This window comes from Manacus candei, unplaced genomic scaffold (genome assembly GCF_025592945.1).
Source record: "Manacus candei isolate 608988 ecotype Guabito, Panama unplaced genomic scaffold, ASM2559294v1 h1tg000067l, whole genome shotgun sequence".
Taxonomy (NCBI): Eukaryota; Metazoa; Chordata; class Aves; order Passeriformes; family Pipridae; genus Manacus; species Manacus candei.
Genome location: NW_026138115.1, coordinates 9711393 through 9733292, shown reverse-complemented (window position 1 = coordinate 9733292; position 21900 = coordinate 9711393). Strand labels below are relative to the sequence as shown.

At 52.1% G+C, this 21900-nt stretch overlaps 1 protein-coding gene across 3 annotated transcripts in view; it reads left to right on the top strand.

Moving 5' to 3' along the window:
- The window catches only part of TMEM63C (transmembrane protein 63C), a 31672-nt gene that overhangs the window by 5716 nt on the left and 4056 nt on the right, over positions 1-21900 (top strand). For 2 of the 3 annotated variants that reach the window (XM_051806350.1, XM_051806348.1), the window contains exons 2-17: positions 11979-12093; positions 12369-12589; positions 12900-12979; positions 14112-14199; positions 16319-16356; positions 16775-16917; positions 17222-17273; positions 17715-17823; positions 18245-18318; positions 18423-18503; positions 18635-18755; positions 18850-18983; positions 19202-19324; positions 19854-20007; positions 20555-20661; positions 21529-21615. In XM_051806350.1, coding sequence (XP_051662310.1) covers positions 12383-12589; positions 12900-12979; positions 14112-14199; positions 16319-16356; positions 16775-16917; positions 17222-17273; positions 17715-17823; positions 18245-18318; positions 18423-18503; positions 18635-18755; positions 18850-18983; positions 19202-19324; positions 19854-20007; positions 20555-20661; positions 21529-21615 — 1598 coding nt within the window. In that variant the 5' untranslated portion in view covers positions 11979-12093; positions 12369-12382. Of the gene's footprint in view, positions 1-8011; positions 8107-11978; positions 12094-12368; positions 12590-12899; positions 12980-14111; positions 14200-16318; positions 16357-16774; positions 16918-17221; positions 17274-17714; positions 17824-18244; positions 18319-18422; positions 18504-18634; positions 18756-18849; positions 18984-19201; positions 19325-19853; positions 20008-20554; positions 20662-21528; positions 21616-21900 lie in introns of all 3 variants that reach the window. The other variant, XM_051806349.1, reaches the window with a different exon arrangement.

Genomic DNA, 21900 nt, shown 5'->3' with positions numbered 1-21900 from the left:
AGATGTATGTTTCCAAGAGTCATAATTCTTTTATTTGTTCTGGTTCCAAGTCCTCTTTATTGCTTTTTCCTTTCATATTACTGCTGCTAATCTTTTCATCAAACAGCTTCATTGGATTTTTCTGTTGGGAGATTTTCATCAAGTTTAGTATTATTTTATCTAAGTTTTTAATTTCTTATGTTTTCTTCCATGAAATTTCATCAAACTCTTCCTTCTTTAAAAACAAGAAAAAAACCCCAACAAAGCAAATACTGATAATAAGAGCTGCAGTGGCTGCGTCACCTCCTGAGAATGGTGCATTTTAAAGACTTTCAGATTTCGTTCAGTTGTTTCAGGAAAGTCAGGGGATGGATGTTTTTGCAAATACCATTCTCTGATTGGGCTGGATAAAGCTCGCTATGCAAAACTTTAGTAATTGGACTTATAGAAACTATGACCATACAGTGCTGGAGGCTGGCTGCATGTTCCCTGAACATGCTGGGGAACACTCTCTGCTCCTCAGGGCCCACCTTGTTCAAGACATGGAAAGCAGGGAGAGTGTTTGTGTCAGTGGGATGGTAGCTCTCTCCCTCCTTGAGCAGAGCCTTGAGTGGGACAGGGCCAGGACACCCAGCCACTCTGCAAACACCTCCATATCAATGCTCCCATATCAATCCCCAAGCATCTCTGCTGAAATGGACATAGAGCCTGTCTGATTCCTGCTAATTGTGGTGGGGTCTCAATAGCTGCTGGGCTGTGAAGAGGCTTGCAGTGGCTGTTGCTGGGACACTGATCCCTTCTGGGTCCCCAGGTCTCTTCGGTCGGCTGCATTCCTGCTGCTGGCTCTGCTGTGCCCAAAGTGCCCTGGAAGGAGAAGGGGGCATGAACTTGGGGAAGCTCCTTTTGCAGCTGTCTGCTGCAGTGCCTCATGTTTAATTTCCCTTTCTTTTCTGTTCCCTGTGAGCAGTGATGATGTGGAGGGCAGGGGCTGGCTGCCTGGGGACCCTGCACTGCTGGCCAAGTGGGCAAAGCAGCGCAGGGGCTTTCAGCCCTTCCCTGAGTGCCAACCTGGCTGTGTGCCCTGTGTGCAGGGAAGGCAGGCTTGTGAAGAGAAATCAAGGACAATCTCTCTGCCTTCCCTCCCATTTCCCCCCGATCCTAGGTAGCCTTTTCCCAAGGTTGACTTGCCCATGAAGTGTCTCTGATGCTGCCTGTTGGATGTGGCTCGTTTGAAAGGATGTGACCCCCCCAGCAAACCTACCAGGCTGGGCTGACAGCCCTCACACAGTGTTGTGTTTCTGCTTGCTCTTGCAGCAGAAAGAGCTTGCAGGTCTCTCAGTGACCACCCTGCTGCCAAATCTGCCATCTGTCTCACATCCTCTGGGCAATGCTGTGCTTCCCAGCCCACAGCTTCTCTCCTCCCAATGCCTTGTCCCTTTCTCAGCCTGGCTGCTGTACATGTCTAGATGTGACACTTCCTTCTCTGCCTGAAAGGAAAGAAACCATTTCTTGTGTTTTTCTTCATCACATCTGTTACTCCCAATGCCCCTTGCGCTGGCTGTGGGCATAGCCGGAGCCGGGCAGGAAGGCAGCATGGTAGATGCGGGCAGGGCCAGCCTCCAGCACTGGCACAACAGAGTCTGCCTCCTGACCATCTGTGTCCCCCTCATCTTGTGTTCTGGGCCACCTGCCCGTGATACGTGTGTATGGGGGTGGATCCTGACCCCCAGTCTTTACCCCAAAAGTCCTGTGATTTCCCCCTTATCTCTGATGCTCCAGGGCCATCTCTCCAGGTCCTCTCCATGGAGGAGATGGGAGTAAGCTGGTGGGTGTGATGGGCTGTCTGCTCTGTTCTGCTTGGCTCTGCTGTGCCCTGCGGCAGGTACGTGACTGGAGCGAGGGGAATTCCCCAGGGGTGATGGAAATGTTGGTGACAAGTTGTCTTGTCACCTTATGTGAGCACCCATCGCACTGGGAGGAGGCTGAAACGTCAGTGCTTTGCAGAGCCATGTGTCTGCAGCTCCACATGTGCCTGGGAGAGCCACCTTCCTTTGGCTGCAGCAGCAACAGCTTTCATCTCCCCCAAAGGCTGTGTGGGCTGCAAAGGTGGCTGGATGTGTGTCCCAGTGACCAGAGGAGAGTGACTGCCTGCTCCCTCTGCTGCCCCAGTGAAAAGCAGCACCAGGATTGCCCTGCATGGGGGCAGGATCTGGTGGGAGGGCAGGCAGCTGGCCCATGGCTCAGGCAAAGGCACTGCAATCTGGTGTTGAGACTATGAGATGGGCTCAGTCTCTTCTCTCCTTCTTTGAAAGGACCAAATTTGCTTACACTCTGGGAGATAGGTGGTGATTTGATTGTCCCCCTATGGATGAATCCCCAGGGGAGGAAGGTGGCCAAGCCAGGCCTTGGGGAGCACCTTCTCCCCTTGTGCTCCTGTTGCAGGCACCTGTGTACATCATCAAAGGCTTTCCCTTCCCTTTGATGCACTGTTGACTCAAACCAGTGTGCTGAGAGCTAATCCCTCTGGCACGACTGGATGCGACTTACACAGCATCTTCTGGGGCCATCCCTGCTTGTGCAACTCGCTGGTGCCAGAGCCTTCACTGAGCTGCCAGCTCCCGTGCTCCCAGGGTGGCGTGATTCATCCCAGTCATATGGTGTTACCCAAATCTGCTCGGAAGCTGGGCAGAGGTGGGAGGAAAGCCTTGTCAAGGCCAGGATTGGTGTGTGGTGTGCTCATGGTCTCCTGCTGCAGCCCAAACCTCACTCTTCTCCTGGCACCAAGCACAGGCAATAGAAATGTTCTAGCTCTGCAGATGCTCTAAAATTGTATTTTGTGTGTGTGTATGTGTATATATATATAGCATTGTAATGAACTGCTCTCGGGAGGAAGCTTTTGTGCTTGCAGAGAGGGGAGCTGGGCAGGGCAGGAGTGTTTTTTTGCTCCTGCAGCAGAATCAGCTGTGGGAGATATTGTGGCTGCTTGAAGCTGGGGAGGAGCGAAGGGTGGAGAGGCTGGTGGCAGCTGGGCACCAAGGCATCCCCCAGAGCAGTGTGGAGAAAGGTACATGGCTGGCCCCAGGAGAAGGGGATCGACAGATCAACATAACACTGCGCACTGACTCCTAGGAGGCTGTGGGATGAGGGTGCTCAGTGGGAGAGTACTCCCAGGTCCCAGTACTGTCAGGGAGCAGCAGGCTGGAGTGGAGCAGAGCTGGGCCCAGCAGCATGAGTGCCAGACCCCTGGTAGTCCACCATGTACCCATGCTCACCCCACATGGCACAGCAGGCTCGTGGCCATGAGCTGTGAGGAGGGCTGGCTGGAGCTCAGCAGCTGAGAGTGGCTGTGCAAGGGCTTGAAATGCACCTACTTTCTCCACCAGCTCGGTGGTGAGGTCTCTACCATCCCCAAGTGGCCCATGCCATCCTGGCCAGGCAGGACATTGGGGTGCAAAGCCACCAGAATCACGTGGCCCAAGCAGTGTGAGTATTGGGCTTCTCGATCTGTGTCCCTTTCATGCACAATCCAAGTCCCCTCCTTGCCATTTCCTTCCCTCTGCCCTCGAGTGAAGTTCCCTCTGCTCACTAGTGATGGTTATAGCTGTGCTGGCTGCTCCTGCAGCTGGCAGTCTCTGCAGTGGGTGGCTTTATAAAAGGCAGGATATGAACCTCCCACTCTCCTTTCTACCTTCCACAGCTCCCTACTCCCCAAACAACGGAAGGGACTTGGGCAGGAAAGAGCTGCTTTTTCCCTATCTCATCCTGTCTTTTCCCCCATCTCCAGGGACCACAGTGCTCCTAGCATCTTGTGGCACTGTGAAAGATGCCTGTGACTCACAGTGACAGCTTCAGGGCCTGACCAAGGCACAGCTGCTCCTGGTTTGTATATAGGTTTCTACAAGGGAGTGTTTTTCCCAGTGGAGGTGGCACTTTCCTTCACAAAGGCCTTAAAATCCTCTTCTGTGTGAGAACAGTTACCTGGGTGGCAGAAGAAGCCATCCCACCACTGTTGAAGCCATACTGAGAGGTGCTTTCCTCTAGTCTTCAAGGCCAAATGTAAGCTGCCTCTGTGAGATTGGCTGTATGTGGGCACATACTGTGGTCTTGGAGCTGGCAAGCAATAAGCAGCCCAGAGATACCCTTTGCAGGGAAACTCAAACCCTTCCCTAGGGCCAGCTGCCATGGCCCTCAGTCACAAAGGCGGCAGGGGCTGGGAGGTGTCCTCATCTGCATGTGTCATCATTAATTAACTGCAAGAGCAGAGCTTGCTCTAAGGACTGTGAAGAGCATGCAGCGTCCCAGCTTGGAGCAGGAATGTGGTGGTACCAGGGTTAGTGTTTTCCTGAAGTACTGTTTTTCTGAATAGAAGTGCATGCACATGTGTGTATGCTAACTGGAAACCCCAGGATGATACCCTGCCCCTTTCCCACTTGTGAGCTACCTGGGTCTCCATCCCCCACTGTCAGCCCTGGCTTTTTCATAGTATCATACAAAAGTTTAGGATGGAAGGGACCTTTAAATGTCATGTTGTCCAACCCCCCTGCAATGAGCAGGGACATCTTCAACTAGACCAGGTTGCTCGCAGCCCTGTCCAGCCTGACCTTGAATGTTTCCAGGGATGGAGTATCTACCACCTCTGTGTGCAACTTGTGACTGTGTTTCACCATCCTCATCATAAAAAATTTCTTTCTTATGTCTAGTCTGAATCTACCCTCTTTTAGTTTAAAACCATGTCACTACAGGCCCTATTTAAAAGTCTGTCCCATCTTTATTATAAGGCTGCTTTTTCTGGCTTTCTGCTCCCAACCATTGCTTATTAGCAGCCCGGCAGCTCCCCACCCTCTGCTTGGGCTGCGCTTGGCCCACGTAATCCTTTGTGCTGAAGAGTGTTGATTTAAGTGTTATCAGAGGACAAGGGTGCACGATACAGAATGAGTGACGGGTGCCTGCCCTAGGAGCTTGCAGCCCCGTTAGCTCATGTTTGCTTGGTGCCTTGCACACACAAAGTGTGGTGTGAGGGGCTCAGCACACTGTGTGCACAGCAGGAGAGGGAAATGCAAACCAAACATGGGTTAAGAGCCAGCCTGCAGTGGCAGCTTAGTCAATTGTGGCAAAAATGGCTGGGGGTGGAACGAATAAATTCCGCTCCGATTCTTCCTTCCCAATCTCAGTGCGCTGGCTTCAGCAGCCGCTGGCTAGCACATGTGTGGAGGAGGCGCTGGAGAAGAGCTGCTCTGTGCACAGCATCTCCCACGCACTGGCCTAAACAAATCTCTCTGGCTGTAGATCTCACTGTAAGCACTGTTTGCTCTCGGTTGCCTGGGATTTGGCTTTATATTTGTGCTGAGGAGCGCTGCAGCAAATCAGCCTGGCCCACAGGAGAAGGGGCTTATGCAGGTGGCTGTTTGGTACCACAGAGGAAGGCCAGAATTTTGTCCTACACAGTCTCAAGGGAGGCTGGGGAGTGGAATGTCTTCTCCTTCAAAAACTTATGGAGCTTCATCTGTCCAAGTGCCAAAACCCCTCTCTACATGGTGGTGCTGGGCAAGAAGGGGAGAACAGATAGCTGGAGGTGACGTGGCAGCCACTGCAGGGGGACGTGGCAGGGGAGGGTTTGGCTCTCAAATGCTGTATTGGTTTCAGGTGAGTCCCTGGGGCAGCATGACCCTGCACAGGGTTTCCTGAAGGTAGTGGCAACCTACGACTCCTGAGCAGAGAAAAACTTGCTTGGCTCCCCAAAATGGGATCAGTCTCAGCCTCCTGATGGGTTACATTATTTATATGGACAGTGTTGGCAGGACAGGTTGGGAATGGTGAAGCACTGGGGATAGGAGTGGCAGTGCCGAAGGCAGGCTCACCACTGAGGGGAAGAACCTCGCCATGGGCTTTGCATCCCCAGGGTCTGAGTGGGCTCATGGGCTGGCTATTCCCCCTGCATTCCTGCCCTGGCTGGCAATGAGCCTGGCAGGCATTTGTGCTTCTCAGTGGGAGAGCAGTGCCAGAGCTTTCTGGTGGAGGTGAAGTTTATCTACACCATTTTTAAGCAGATTTATGCACTCAGTCGTGCACTCACACTCATTGAATTCATTGAGTGGTGGGTATGGGTGGGGAGGGAGTGGGATCAATGAGAACATGAGTCCTCCTGGCCTCTCTGAGTATCATATCTTCATTGGCAATGACAAAAGTAGTCTTTGAGCAGGTGTTTTATACTTGTTAGGAGTAATCTGTTGCTGCAGAGTGGTCCTTTGCCTCCAAACCCTACTAACCCCAGCCTCTATTGCCCACCAGCCATGTTGCTGCTCTTGGTTCTCCTTGTTTGGAAGATGAATCTGGTTTCCAGCAGGCTAACAGAACAGGCTGGTGTATGTCCCATGTCCTACTGGTGATGGGATGGGGTCTTCTGCTGGTGGATTGTCTATGCCATGGCCTCGCAGGGTGTGGGCACAGCAGTCACACCAGTGTTGGTGTCATAGAATCATAGAATATGCTGAGTTGGAAGGGATCCACAAGGATCGAGTCCTACTTCTGGCCCTGCACAGGACACCCCAATAGTCTGTGCCATCAATCTCTCTGCATCCAGCATCTTGGCTCCCCAGCAGGGTCTGGCTCCAGTCTCTGTGGTCACAGCCCCAGGGGAGGTAGAGTGCTGCCACAGTGGTTTTGGTCTCCTGTACAGGTGCCTTTCCTGGGGATACTGAAGCAGGTGGAAAGAGCTGTGCCCAGGGATGCTGCTTTCCCACATGTGCTCACTTCACAGGCCATGAGCAGCCAGAACCTCTCTTTGCCTTTTGGACCTGGAGGCCATGAATCTAAGAGGAAAGGGTGAAGGGAGAGTCAGGGAGCCTTGAACTTCTGTGGGGTTTTGGAGGGCTCTGTCTGTGGTCCCATCCCTTCTGTGCTCATCTCTCTTAGGGACAAATGTGGCCTGTTCTGCCATGCACTGAGCTACAGAAATAAGAGGTCACCATGCTCCGTATTTGTCTTTGCTGGGGTGTGTGCTGAGCTCAGTGCAGGGTGTTGATGAGCCTTTTCCCATCCTGAGGTACTTGGTTAGCTGTGCTGAGTCAGTGGCAGTGGCTCAGGTGTCCTGCCCTCTCGCTGCAGTCCTGCAAGGTCGGTCACTGCAGTCCCGCAGGGTGGGACACTGGAGGTTTGCCTCCCTGCCTGGTTCTGTGCACACCAAGGCGTGAACCTGATCTCCCTGTTACAGTGGTCCTTGTTTTCCCCTCCTGCAGCCTGGCCAAAATCGACTTGTGATGGAAGAAGGATGCAGAGGCAGTCGGGTAGCACAGACGCTTGTTTTCTAGGAGGCATGGTCTAGGTCCTCAGCCTGGCTTTTCTGCTGGTTTTGTTCAGCCACCGATTGCTCCATCCGCAGCCCTGTGCTCTGGCTGCCCACCCACCAGCCAAAATCATTAACCCTATCCCTGCCAGAGTGGGACACTGAGGCTGGGTGTGTGTAGGCATGCTGGAAAGCTCAGCTTAGTCATCTCAGTGCTCCTAAGACTTTGTTTTGATGTTTTGCTACTCCAGCTGTCTGTGAATCCCCTAGCAAATGAGTTTGCTGGCAGGATGCTTCAAGGGAAAGACAAATCTTGAAAAATTGTATTAGCAATTAAGACATGCCTTATTTTTAATTGGAAATCTGATTCTCTGGATTAGTGCCCACCCAACCAGAGAGAATAAACATATGCTGGTATATCAACAAAACAAAGAGGGCACTGAATATTCAAGGCAAACCTTATACACTGAAAATGCGTCATAGAAATTATCCAGCAAATCAGTTTTGATGACAAATCTCATACACTCATTGTCCATTCACAGCCATCAAGAAGAGAAGAAAGAAGGAGTGCCTGTCTCTATTGCTCTATATGTTTGCTAACCCTATTTTAGCATCTTTCCTCTAAGACCTATAATGAATAGATCATATATTGCAATTTCTGGCTTTATGTTATTGCTTCATTTTCCCAACTGCATCCCTGTCCACTCTTGTGTTCCTTGACTAGTCCATTGCTGTTGCTCTCCAGAACAGGGCGGATGAGGGACACCTGTCTGTGGTTGGCATCTAGAGGCACTGCCTCATACACAGCTAACGGGAAGCTGTCCTGACGCCTTCTGGAGGTGAAGGTACCCACTCAGCTCTGTTATTTGCAACAATATTTCCTCCTTTGGCCCTTAAGATCGGAAAAAGCACAATGGTAGTGGCATAGCTGGGAACAGGAACTGTTTTGGCAATGCTGTGAGTTTGGTTGAACCTTTCAGATACTATCACAGAGTGTTGTCACCTGCATACTGCAAAATGTGTGGTGTGAAAATTTAGCTTAGGGGTTTCGCAGTGACTTTGTGACCTGCAGTGTTCCTGTGATCTATAACTCTGTATACCAAAAAATGTAGCTGTCCAACCAGAGGGAGGTTGAACATGTCCTACAGGTCTGAGCTCAAGCTGTTCTTGGTGCGCGTGAGCAGAAATCTGCTCTCACTGTTTCTGCTGCATGTGTTGAACCTAGAGCAGCTACGTGATTTACTTTTAGCTGGTTGCTCCCAATAGTTATTTTAATGGTAATGCTGCAGCTATATAATTTGTATAAACTTTTCTAAGAGCAGCACCATAAAAGGTGAGTTTAGCTGGAACAAATGGTCTAGAAAAGTACTGGTTTGGGTATTTGGAGGTAAGTTTCTCTGGTTATCTGGGGTTGAAGGGACCAGGGAAAGGGCAGGAGAGTGACCTCAACATCAGCCTCAGGGGAGCTGAGATACACTGTGTTACAGGCCTAAGCATGACATGATGGCTCCTTTGAGCTCCTTTGGAGGTGCCTAAGAGAGAGGGGATAGAGCTGGACTGGGTCTTCAGGTACCTTCTGTTCCTGAAATTTCTCTCTGCAGCCTAATATTGAAACAGCAGTGCTAGGTGGAGAGACATGAACTGGTTGGGCTGGGAGGGTGAAGGATTGCATTTGGGAAATTTTGAGGCAGGAGAGCTTGGAACAGGAGATACTCGTACCATCTCCAGGAGAAACCCATTGCTTTTGGCCACCAGGAGCAAAATATCTGCTACTGGGGGAAGGGGATAGCAACAAGCACTTGATAGGGAAAGACAACTTGTACAGATCTCTGTGAAAATCCCCCTCACCCTGCCATCCTCCAACAGGATGTTCCTCCTACAAGCGTGAAAACGGTGCCTAGAAACAAGCTTCAGGATCTTACCGCTGGGTGGTGGAGCGGTGGTGGCAGAGAAGGGACTTGGAAGTTGCTAGTAGTCTCCTTGTTTATTTGCTGAAGGTCTAACAGCTCTGTCGGTCAAAGACACACTCTCCTTGTTAACAAAAAGGCAGTGAATTATTTAGCAGCTGAAAATGCCAGATGGCAATGGCTTTGCTGCTTACAGGAGGAGGGGAGAGAGGAAGGGAGATATGCACATTGCGAGGAACAGATTGAGAGCATTTCCATAGCAAAGAGCAGACCCTGGCCAGAAGTCCTGGTGGCCCCGGTGGTTGCCTGATGGCAAGCAGGAGGCAGGCAAGCCAGCTGCCATTTGCCAGAGTAGCCCACTCATTTCCCACAGGTCTCCTCATGTTGGAGGTCCCTCGTCAGGGGTTGTATCCTGATGGGGCTGTGCTGGCCCTTGAAGTACAGGACTCCCAACCTTGGCTGGGGGGCAGGACATGAATGAGGGCACCACAGGGAGGCTTTGCCAGCCCATTCATCACTTCACACCTGGGTGCAGTGATGGTACTTCAGCCCCAAGTCTACTGGGATGCCATTTAGAGAAGTATCAGCATATCTTAGGTGACTTGGCAGTTCTTTTGAGAGTAACACCAATGTTCAGCTGTCCCAGCGTGGACTGTGATGTCTCCAGACACCATGGACTGGCCAGATCAATGTGTATATGGCCAGGGACCTCTGAGGAGAACTGAAGATGCTGTAGGCAGGATGGGCAGATCTGTAGCAGACACTGAAGCCCAAGACTCAGGTGACACTGCACCGTATGCACAGTAGGAGGGACTGCAGATAGCCAGATGCCAACCTAACCCTGGAGCAAGGTGAGCCTCAGGCTCTTTTGGGCTCATAGCCTTGGTCCAATCATCCCAGCCACTCGTAGACTTCCAGTGGAGATTTTTCTTTGGGATGAAATTTATGCTTTAGAAATTAAGAAAATAAAATAAAAAAATAAAGAAGTCATCATCTTTTTTGTGTTTAATTTGGAAACTGCAGGCACCAAGAGTAGTCCTTAAATTCTGCAACCCTCTTGAGAGCTTGGGTTGAAAATCCCTAGGGAATCCCCAGTGTCCAGACTGTCAGAACCCTTTTTTTTTTGTCAACTCTTGTGTTTGAAAACCTCCTTCTTCCTCAGCCTTTTCTTTCCCTGGATGAGGAGATCAAAGAGAGTCAGTCTCTTAGGCATATAACCTGTGTCAGCTCCTGCCTCAGCACTCTCAGCCTGCCTGCTCTGCTCAGCTGTGGGGTGGGGGTGTCTGGGTTTCTCAGGAGCTTTAGGACAGGACTAATCTCCTCAAGCAGCAAACTGTATGGTCTAAGAGAGAGAGGCTGAGGTTACAGCAGTGTATATAAAATCACGTGCTATTGTAGTCTCCCATCTGTCACACTGACGCGGCAGAAATAAATGTTTCCCAACAAAAGCAAATCTGTGTAGAGCTCAGGAAGATCCCCTTTCTAAGCCAAGACATTTTGTGTGTGCTATCTCTGTGCTCCCCAAGGACCTCTCAATCAGGTTTTCTTTGGTGTTGAAGAAGAGTTGATGCTGTTTGGTCTTGGTGGAAAAAAATGCCGTAAACACTTCACATCTTCAGATCCCTGGAGGTGCCAGCTGTCTTTGTTTGCATCGTCCTCCATTTCTTAATCCTGTCCTTGTGGGCTTTGAGCATCTTCCAGCAGGGATCACCCATGTCTGTGTGACTGTGGGGACTGCAGCAGGGTCCCAGTTGTGGATGGAATATAGATACAAAGGAAGGAGAGGAATGAATGCCCAGTGGCTTGAATGCAAAGCTCACAGGAGTACATGTTAATACACCATTCTGAGTTTTCATGTGGCCTTTGCCCTGGTTACAATACATTGGCCATAATATACTGTGCCCAGCATGTCTGCAAGGCAAGGCACTTATATAGCTCCTTATAAACTTCAGGCATGCCAGAAGATGTTCTTGTCAGGAGTACAAGTTCCTGAGAATCGGGATGTAGAATAATTGCGGTTAGAAGGACCCCCTTGGAGGTAATCCAATAAAAGCCCTTGCTCAGGGCCAGGACAACTTCAAAATTGTATTTGGCAGCTCAAGGCCTCCAAAGACTGTGCTTGGTGTCACCATAGACATAGTTGTTCTCCTCTGAAGGCTGCACAGCTCTCCAGGCACCAGAAGCAGCTGTCTGAAGGTGCCCAGGGGGGTCTCTAAGGCACAGAGGCACAACAGGCATATGAGGAAAAGAGACTCTGGCCCCCTTGTCCCCACCCCATGTTTCTTAGTGTTTGCTGTGCTGCTTCCCTCTTCTCTCGTCCTTCTGGTGAGTGCAGCGGCTGTTCATCAGTGTCCTGGCACGCAGGTCTGTGGCATCCCCATGAGTAACAGCCCTGTTGGCTGCTGTAGGGTGCTTGTTCCCAGGGTTCCCAGGCACCGCATGTTTGGAGAGGATCCTCGCCTACCTAAAGCATGGTAGTAGGACAGGTTTTGGAAATAAGTTACAGTATTGGCCATTAATGGCCTTAAAGTGTCTTCTGTCAGTGAGGACTGTAGCCTGTGGTATCAGCTCCCGGGGAAGGTGGGGGGGAAGTTTAGCATTTAGGGTTTTGAGAAACTAATTCTTCTGAAGACGATACCTTGGAAGGAGCAATTCTGCTCAGGTGGAAAGCTGAAAGGGAGGTTGTGATGCTAGAGGAGGACAGAGGGCTTAGGGATATTCCATAGGCAGTACATATTCTGGCTGTGGGGAGAGAAGCAAGTGCAGCCCAGCAGCTGAGTTGTTAACATCATCATTGCTCTTTTTCTCAGAAATTCAAGCAAATGCTTCAGCTCCTCATTCCTGCCTGCTGACTGCACTGGGGTGGCCATGACTCAACCCAGCTTCCAGGACTGAGGGGCAGAGGTGGTGAGAGACCTGTCTCAGGTATGACAAAGACAACCAAATAGCATGGGGTTTCATGGGGGTGGGGAAAGGGCAGGAAGTAGCTGTGAGATTTCTTCAGCAACACCTCCTGCCCTGTGTCCCACGGCCACTCCCTGGGAGAGACTGGGACTGGGGGTGCTCCAAGGTCACCAACCAGTCCTCTCCCTGCCCTACTCTTAGTGAACTCCTCAGACTTTGATGGAGGAGACCTGGAAGAGCGATGGCCCCTTTTGAAGCAAAAGCTTCTCCATCCATACTATGCCTCTGTGTTGCAGAGTGAGACCCCACAATGGCGCTGATGGAGAGCGTGTACTCAGTGGAGCCGGCACCTGATGGTGCTGCCCCCACCTCGCTGGATATGCTCATCTTCTTGGATGCCCCAGTGAACAGCACAGAGGAGCAATGCTTCAGTGCCCGCTCCCGCAGCACCGTCCTGGAAGGGCTGCCCTTCGGGGGAGTGCCCACTGTGCTTGCCATCAACTTCATCCTCTGGCTGGTGAGTGGGCCAGGAGGGTGCCATTTCTACCAGCACTGCAGCCCCTGGGTGCTCTGTCAACCACACACAAGTGCAGCCCATGCACCGGTGCATACAGCGGACTCAGGGAATGGGAGTGAGTGCAAGGGACCAAAGGTTTTGCCCACATCATTGATGGGCAGCAGGGAGCACTTGGGCAGTAGTGGTGAGATTACAGAGCAGGAACAGTTCGACTTGAGGCAAGAGTTTGCATGAGCTTGGGCTCATGAGTGAGAAAGCAAAAAGGAGGAATGTGAGAAGGTCCCATGGGGTCTCCTCTTTCTTCTTTCAGCTTCTCCTTCTGGTCTTCTCCTGTCTTCGGAAAGCGGCTTGGGACTACGGGCGCTTGGCGCTGCTGATGGACAATGATAGGTGAGGAGGATGCAAAACCAGTGTGGGTGATGGCTCCATTCTCTTCAAGAGAGCTGGAAGGAAGGCCAGCACTGCAGGGTGGCACACAGAGAAGTTCAGCAGGTGTTCCTGTCCCTCCTCCCCACTGGGAATGGCCTGGCTGTCCTTGCCCATGGAGACACAGGCACCATCTGCTGTGGGGATAGGGAAAGCCTGGATGAGCTTTCATTCGCTCTTGCTGGTAGCATTTGGTGACAGTGCTCTGGGTGCCACTGAGGGCACTGTCCTGGGAAGGACAGAAGCCCAACAGCTGCTATTGAGTGGGGACTGAGCCACTGCCTCTTCTCCTGCCACTCTCTTGGGATGAGCAAGACAAGCTGGTGGAGGGGGCAGAGGGAGACACACAGCTATAATACTGTTTCTCACGTACCTACACAACTTGCCTGGCCTGTCATTTGGGCCAGATGCAGAATCCCACAAAAATTAGCAGTGTTCTAATAAAAGTAGAGGCCAGATGAGATTTCCAGGTGGGCTGTGCTTCCCACAACTGCCTGCCTGCCAGAGCACGGCTCACCCTGGGCAGCAAAGCATCTTTCTTTGCACAGGCAGGTGCACACAGGTGGGGTCTCTGTAAGGCTGGGCAGCCCTCAAGAGCAAACACTGGCCCACTCTTGCCTTCTCACTTCTCCAGTTCCTCTTGGCCTTGGACTCTGGAGCTGAGTCAGGCAATGGACAGGTGATGTTTCCCTTCACTGGGGAGATCAAAGGGCAATCAAGACTTAAAATGCAAGTTTTGATTACATTTCTTTTTACTGTAAAACCGTTTGAGACGTCAGAAAACAGTGGAATAGAAAATATCTGTTTTAGCAGGCCCTTATGCTGGAGCTAAGGCTAATTCTCTGTGAGCCACCCCATCATGGGTCAGGGCCACAAAGAAGCTGTGGAGACTTGTCAGCACAGAGGTAGCAAGATGCAACCTCTCTGTCCCAAGCCCAGTTGTAGTCACTGGTCCAGCCCCAGTGCAGGATGCAGGGAGGGGGGAGGCATTTCCTGCGCTGCTCTCCTAGGAGAGAACTTCTCCAAGGGTGCTTATTTTCTCCTGTCTGTTGCTTCTCTTCTACCTCACCCCTCCTCTTCCCCCCTCACTGCAAAGTCTGACCTCGCTTTTCTATGGAGAGCAGAGTGAGAAGGAGAAGTCCCCGTCAGAAAGCAGCCCCCTGGATGCTGACAACAAGGATGTGGTGAGTGCCAGTGGCTGTGGCAGTGGGAGCTTGGACTGGGCTTGTCCTGGCCCAGGCTGTCCTGTTCTTTATCAGAAACCCAGGTCAGAAGTTAAATAGGAGAAACTGAACCTGAAGGGTTTCTTCGTCCTGGATTCTTTTGAGGCATATATCTTGAATGGCAGTTCTGAGGGGATGCCCCCATCAGGGCAAGCATCTCCCAGCTGCATGGCTATCCTTGCAGCTATAGGAACCTAATTGGATGCATGGCCAAAGCCATGCTGCATGCCTGCAGAGATCTTTCTCAACCATCAGGACAGAGTCCCCTGTACCACATTTCCTCCTCTGCCAGCACAGTTGAATGCCGGGACTTTAAAGTAACCTTTTGTTTCTCCGTCACACCAGGCACATACCAGGCTTTACTGGAAACAAACACAGATGGACACACTTTACTGCCTCTTTCTTTTTTGAGCAAAAGCTCAAAAGTCAGTCACTGGCGTGACTATGAAAAGATTGTCATGACTTATTAAAAAAAACTAGGCAGGAAAGGAGCAAAACAAGCAAGACCCTTGCAGGTGGCAGGAGGCCTGTTTAAAGCCTCTGTAACAGATGCTCTAGGCAAATGTATATTGCTCATCAAAAAATAAGTGAGAAAGATCACAGGGAAAGCCATCACTCTAAAGAGCAGATTAAGGGAGATTATTAGAAGTAAGAAGACATCCTTTAAAAAATTGAACTGTTCACAAATGAGGAAAAATCTCATTTCTGCCAGGTTAGATGTAAAGTACACTAAGAGGGGAGAAGAGCAGTTTTGTGGAGAAGTTTGTAGAGAGCATGAAAGCAAGTACAGAATAACAAAATCACAGAATGGGTAAGGTTGGAAGGGACCAAAGTGAGCCATCTGGTCCAACCTCCCTACTCAAGCAGGGTCATCCTAGAGCACATGGCACAGGATTGTATCGAGACGGTTCTTGAATAACTCCAGTGAAAGAGACTCCACAACCTCTCTGGGCAACCTGTTCCAGTGCAAGCTCACCCACACAGGTGAGCTAAATGGCTTCAAGTTGTACCAGGGTACATTAAGATTGGATATTAGTAAAAAATTCTTCACTGAAAGGGTTGATACTGGAGCAGGTTGCCCAGGGAAGTAGTGAAATCACCATTCCTAGAGGTATTTAAAGGCTGTGTAGATGTGGCACTTAGGGCCATGGTTTAGTGGTGAACTTGGCAGTGCTTGATTAATAGTTCAATGATTTTAGGGGTCTTTTCCAGCCTTACAATTCTATGATTCTATAAATCCTCCAGAAAGTGGTAAAGTGAAGAGGCCAGATGGCTGAGTGCTGTTTGGTACGGCTGTGACCAGGAGGACTGCAGAGGCACCTTGAACTTGCATGAACACTAGTGTTTGCACAACATAAAATAATGTGTAGGGGAGAAGACCCCCTAATATTGCATACATGGTGACAGGGAATAAGCTATTACACAAGAACTTAGGTTGTCCAGTATCACTTTACAGCAGTGCTGGCTCAGCACTTGGTAGTGGTCAAAAAAGTGCATTGCATGTTAGGGACTGTCAGGAAAGGGGCAGAGGAGGGAGCTGCTGGGAGCCAGGAGCCTGTTACAGAGATGCTCCTTAATATTCAGAGGAAGCTGAGGTCCAGGAAGTCACCCCTGGGACAATGGGTTAGTGCTTGACTTCAGCTTTCTCTGCAAATCCTTCTGCAGCCAAAAATATGCACCTGACAGCCATGACCTGTTGGTTGATGTTTGCAGGGAGACTTCCTTGTCCATCTACACTCCTGCCCCAGCAGACTTCCAGCTCCCACTCACAGGAATTCTCTTATCACCACTTTCAGGAAGGTTGCATGGTCCCTCAGGGCTCTCATCACCTTCAAGAGAGGTTGTGCTCAGCTTCCCACCAGCTCTTTGGGCTGTGTTTTTCCTGCTCCTCCCAAGGCAGCTGCCTTTGCCACTGAGCTGAGCATTGCTGAGCTGCCTTGGGCACTGCCTCCATTTGCTTATCTCCCTGGCCATAGGCACTGCATCAGCTCTGTATGTCTCTAGCATATGTTGTGCCCCAGCTCCTTGCTGGAGAGGTGGGGTTGGTTGCCTTCATCTCATCCTGACTTTTGCCTTCTAGGGATTCTGCTCCTGGCTCATTTCTATCTACCAAATGAAGTAAGTGTGTGTCCCTGGCATTAGGCCATGCCCCACTGTTGCCCACCCCTGGGAAGCTGGTGTCCACAGGTGGTGGCCCATCACCCGGAGCTGCTGGGACCAGCGGCAGAGGAGAGCCCTCTTAAAACATCCACCCTGAAGAGAGAGCAGAGGGCTCATCTCCGCATTTCCCCTGGCCCCTAGATCCTATCCCAAAGAAAAGGGCTTCAACCTCTTGTGGTAGGAACCAGTCCTGTAATGGGATGGCAGCCAAAGGGCTGCTTCTGTCCCTCATTCCTTCTGTGCCTAAATCGTTTGTGCCATAGGCAGGATGCCATGAGTTGGTATGGGCTGTTGGAGACTGGAGCAGTCAGAGTTCCTGTGGTGGGAGGTGGTGGGGAGGAACCACCAGCACTCATCCCCACCTGCCTCTCCCCAGGGACGAGGAGATTCAGAGCAAGTGTGGGATCGATGCCACCACCTACCTCTCCTTCCAGCGGCACCTCCTGGTCTTGCTGATGCTGGTCTGTGTGCTCTCCGTGGCTGTCATCCTGCCCGTCAACTTCTCAGGGGATCTCCTTGGTAGGTGCTTCCCTAGTTACGGAAGGAGTGTTGTACAAGCTTCCCAGCCTTGGGGCAAGCACTATGCCTCTGAGACAAAAGGCAGAAGAACCCCTCTGTCAGAAGCCCTCAAGGGAGCATGAACCCACCATCAGTTGGGGGACAGAGGAACACAAGAGACAGGGAAGTTCAGGGCAGTGAGGACTTGGCGGGGACCTGGGAGATGGAAAAGGAGGGAGCAAAGACCAGAGCCACTAACTGCAAACATGGACATGCACATTGTACTGATTTCCCTTAACCTTCTGCTTCTCCTCTTCCTCTGCAGGACACAATCCCACCCACTTTGGCCGGACAACCATCGCCAACATCCCAACACAGTAGGTGCTCCCACATGCAGGGGAGCTGTGTGTTCTGGTGCTGTGGTGGGCATTGCTGGGAGCACACAGGCACAGCACTTACCACAGCCCCGTGCTGGGGACAGGCAGAGGTCCATGTGAACAGCACGCCACTCACAGTAGCGCCTGTGTCTCTCTGCGCCATGCACAAGCACAGCCACTGCAGCCAACACACTGGTACTGCTCATTGCACTCCACTGGTGGTAGAAGTGCTCTCGGGGCTGCATGGCCTCATTTCTGTAGTATCTCAGCCTACACTCTGGGTGCTGCCCCTCTAGTCCCTGGGGTTAGGGGTCTGACAGCTGGCACAGGGAGGTCCTGCTGGGTGGAAGGGGTGGCCATGGGTGAGGTGCCGGGTGCCAGGCTTGTCCCATGCCACGTGATCACCACAGCTCTCTCTGATCCCCTCTTTCCCTCTTCCAGAGACCGTCTCCTGTGGCTGCACAGCATTTTCGCCCTCATCTATTTCATCCTCACCATTCTTTGCATGGCTCACCACTCTGTCCACCTAGAATACAGAGAGAACGAGAAGGTGAGCAACCACCCCTCTTCCAGCCTTGCCTTTTTCAGCACTAATGGACAACTTTTTGCATTGCACAAATGCTGGTCCCAGTAGGTAGGGAGAGCTTTAGAAACAGCCTGGGACTGGGCAGGCAGGGAAAGGTGTATCTGATTTTTGCCAGCTTCTGGAAAGTCTGACAGCCTGGGGACAGATCTCTCTCTCTTGCTGTCTTGTCTCTTGAGACTGAAGCTCTGCTGTCTCCATCTGTCTGGGGTATGACATTGTCTGGCTATGCCCCCAGGGTTTGGGACGAGGCATTGAGGAGTCCTGTGCTGACTGGCCTGGGGATGGCAGTCGGTGCTCCAGCTCGCTGCTGGATGAGCAGAATAGCAGTGATGTGTCCCACAGATCCCCTGTACACCCACCCCCTCTGCCCCTTCTCCTCACCCAGGTCGCCCGGACACTGATGGTTACCCACATCCCCAAGGAGATCACAGACCCTTCCCTTATCATCAAGCATTTCCAGTGAGTAGCAGTGTGCCACAGCCTCGCTGCATGAGTGGCAGGCAGGTGGCAAGGGCTGTCCTCATGTCCTGGCTCCTGGTGCCAACATGTCCCTGTGCTTGCAGCGAGGCTTATCCCAGCTGCACCATCACCAACGTCCAGTTTTGCTTCGACGTGCGCAAGCTGATGAAGCTGGATGCAGAGAGGTGAGTGCTTGCACGTCCACATTGCCTCTGTGGGTGGGAGTGGTACACCATGTCAGGGGCCCCAGGCTGTGTTTCTGTTTGTATGTCTGCCACTCCCCACATGACCTTCACCCCTACTGGCTTCCTGGCAGGCGCAAGGCAATGAAGGGGCGGCTTTACTTCACCACCAAGGCACAGAAAGAGGGGAAGATCATGATCAAAACCCACCCCTGCGCCCACATCTTCTGCTGCCGCTTCTGTGGCTTTGAGCAGGTAGGAGGGTACGGGCAGGGCTGCAAGGCAGAGCGTGGCAGCTTGCCTGTGCCCTAGCTCGGCAAGCGCAGCAGAGCTCCGGCTGCTCCTGCAGGTGGATGCTGAGCAGTACTATGGGGAGCTGGAGGAGAAGCTCACAGATGAGTTCAATGCTGAGCGCAACCGCATCACGCTCAAGCGGCTGGACATGGCCTTCGTCACCTTCCAGGATGAGAGGATGACAGCTGTGTGAGTGCCCCTCATGCAACAGACACGGGAATATCCTGCAGCCTGATGGCCACCACTACTGGGAAACTGGGGCATCTTGCCGGCTTTTCCAGCCAAAGCCAGGCAGTGGGTCTGTCTCGTCTGTGCCTCTGCCATTTGCAGAGATGGCCGCCCTGTTGGGACTGCGGGAAGGCTCTCACAAGAACTGAGACCTGACCCCTGGCTCCCTGCTCTTGCAGGATTTTGAAGGACTACAGCCACATCCGCTGCCGCAAGCACCCCCAGCAATCCTCTGTCACCACCGTGGTCAAGTCACACCACTGGGGCGTTCGCTATGCCCCTGCACCCAGCGATATCATCTGGTGAACCCCCGTGGCCGGAGGGAGGGAGGAAGCGGGAGCGAGCAGATGTGGTGGGAACCCATGCCCATAGCTATAAGGAGCCCATGCCCATAGCTGTAGGGAGCCCATTTAGCTGTAAGAAAGAATATAGATATGTGTCCGTATCTACAGAACACTTTCCCAGGGTGGCAGGAGCTGGCAATCCCTCCTGTTGCCATAGCAGAAGTCAGCAGGAGTGACAGGGGTCATCACCCCAAGGCAGGGCTCAGCCAGCTGAAGTTTGGGGTGATTGCCAGACTCCAATTTCTCCAGCCTGACTCCAAAGCCCCCTGGTGGTACAGACCTCCTCTGTGGCTATTCTCTGGTCCAGGGGGCTCTGCAGGTGACAGCACAGCAGCATTGGGAGGGGAAGAGGGCAAGCTCAGAACAGTGTCTGCCAAAATGGCTGGTGTGGATATCAGGAGGCAGAGCTTTGTGAAGCTATGTTGGGAGGCCCAGGGTATGTGGCTTTTCTTCGCCATCATGTCCAGTTCGTGTTTTTCTCTCGCAGGGAGAATTTGTCAGTCCGTGGCACATCCTGGTGGGTGCGATTCATCCTCCTTAATATCTGCCTGTTCGTCCTTCTCTTCTTCCTCACCACGCCAGCCATCATTGTCAACACTATGGACATGTTCAATGTCACACACCCTGTGGAGAGCCTCAAGGTAGTCCTTGGCACCCCATGCCAATTTTCCTAAAGGGTCACCATTTCCAGGCTTGTCTGTGAGAGGGATGGGGTACCAGCTCTACACTGGCCCAAGAAGACAAGCCATCACTGGGATGGGCATTGATGAGAGACAAGGAGTGGTCATGCCTCTGGTTGCCATCCATCCCCTCCTTGTGTTTCCAGTGGCAGAGCCCTGAGGAACCTGTGCAAACGTGTTTTGGTACTGGTGTCCATGAGGGTGGGCAGGTTGCTGTCCATGCATGAGGAAAGGTCTGAGAAGAGTTCTAGGAGATGTTAGGAGCTGCCAGCAGCACATCTTCTTGCTCATTGACCTATGAGCTTTTGGGTGGGCACTGGAGCTCAGAGCATGGCTGTAGTGCCTTTGGCTGGCCTCAGGCTCTTCTCTCCTGAAACAAATGCCCCTGCTCAGGGGGGGCCTGCCTACTGCACACACCATCCTGTGCCAGGAGGCCCACGGAGCTATCTCCAGCATGACTGTGCTCTGGTGGACTCCTGAGGGATGTCTGGCATCTCTCCTCTTACAGAACCCCATCATCACCCAGTTCTTCCCCACGCTGCTGCTCTGGGCTTTCTCTGTCTTCCTGCCCTTCCTTGTCTACTACTCAGCATTCTTCGAGTCTCACTGGACAAGGTAACGAGGCTGGCCCCCATGGTCCCCAGGGCTGCCATAGATGGGAGGAACCTCAGTGGAAGGGGGACCCAACCTGCAGGGAGGCAGGCAGTGGAGCAGCAGACCCCATCAGAGCCCAATAGGTGTTTCTCTCCATGAAAAAGACCCAAGTCTGTGCCCAAAGGAGCCATTTCCTTCCCATAGTCCTGAACGCCTCCAGTCTACTGTCAAAGGCAGATGGTTTTAAGATGGATCTGAAGAAGTTTGTGAAAGGTGTGATGTGATGGTGGACTGGCAGCAGCAGGGCCAGGATCCTGACTTGTTTGCCACATCCCGGGCATGCTTCCAGCCTTCCAAGGCTGACTTGTTTGCCACATCCCAGGCATGCTTCCAACCTTCCAAGGCTTCAGAATGCTGAAAGTCTCCTAGTAGAGGAAACTGCCCAGCTCCTACAATGTGCCCTCTTCTGTCTTGACCCCCTACTGGCCCCAACCTTTGTGCCTGGTCTAAAAAGTCCTTGCAGGTGCTTTGTCACCAGCTCCCTTCCTTTTCCTGGGGGAAATGGGGGCTCCTGGACCCATTCTATACACCCATCTGCCTCTTGTCAGGTGTCTACCCTAGCAGGGATGGTGGGAGAGGGCAAGGATGAAGGAGGTGAGAGGCTGGAATACAAGAGCTTTCGCTACAGCAGATTCCTCATGGTGACACCCCCTGGCCTGGGAGATGCTTTTCAAGGCCCCAGTAGATGCACAGAACAAATGCACATGCCTTTCTGGGGCTGGGAGTAGCTCCTTGGTGAAGAGCAAGACCCAGCCCAGCCCCTTGCCCCACCAGCTGCTTTTTCCTCAGAAAAGTACAATGTTCTTTTCTTCTCTCCCCTCTCTGCAGGTCAAGTGAAAATCAGATCACCATGCACAAGTGCTTCTTCTTCCTGGTGTTCATGGTTATCATCCTGCCCTCGCTGGGTCTGAGCAGGTACAGGCCACCCTGCCATGCTGCTTTCCGTGCTCCCTAGCTGCCAGGATCACACCCAGGCCCCTCAGCCCTGCAAGCCAGCCCCAAAGGGCTATAGTCCCACTGCCACTGGGACACAGCAGTCTCTGGGGAGAAAAACACCTTTTAGCACTGCCAAGCTGATCATAGCTGGTCACAGACAGAGCTTCCCTGTGGAGGAGTGGCATAGAGTAGCTTGCCAGTTTGCCATGGCTGACCCAAGGGTGCTGGTGGTGGTGAGCTGCTGCTTGGGGCCAGCCCTTCAGC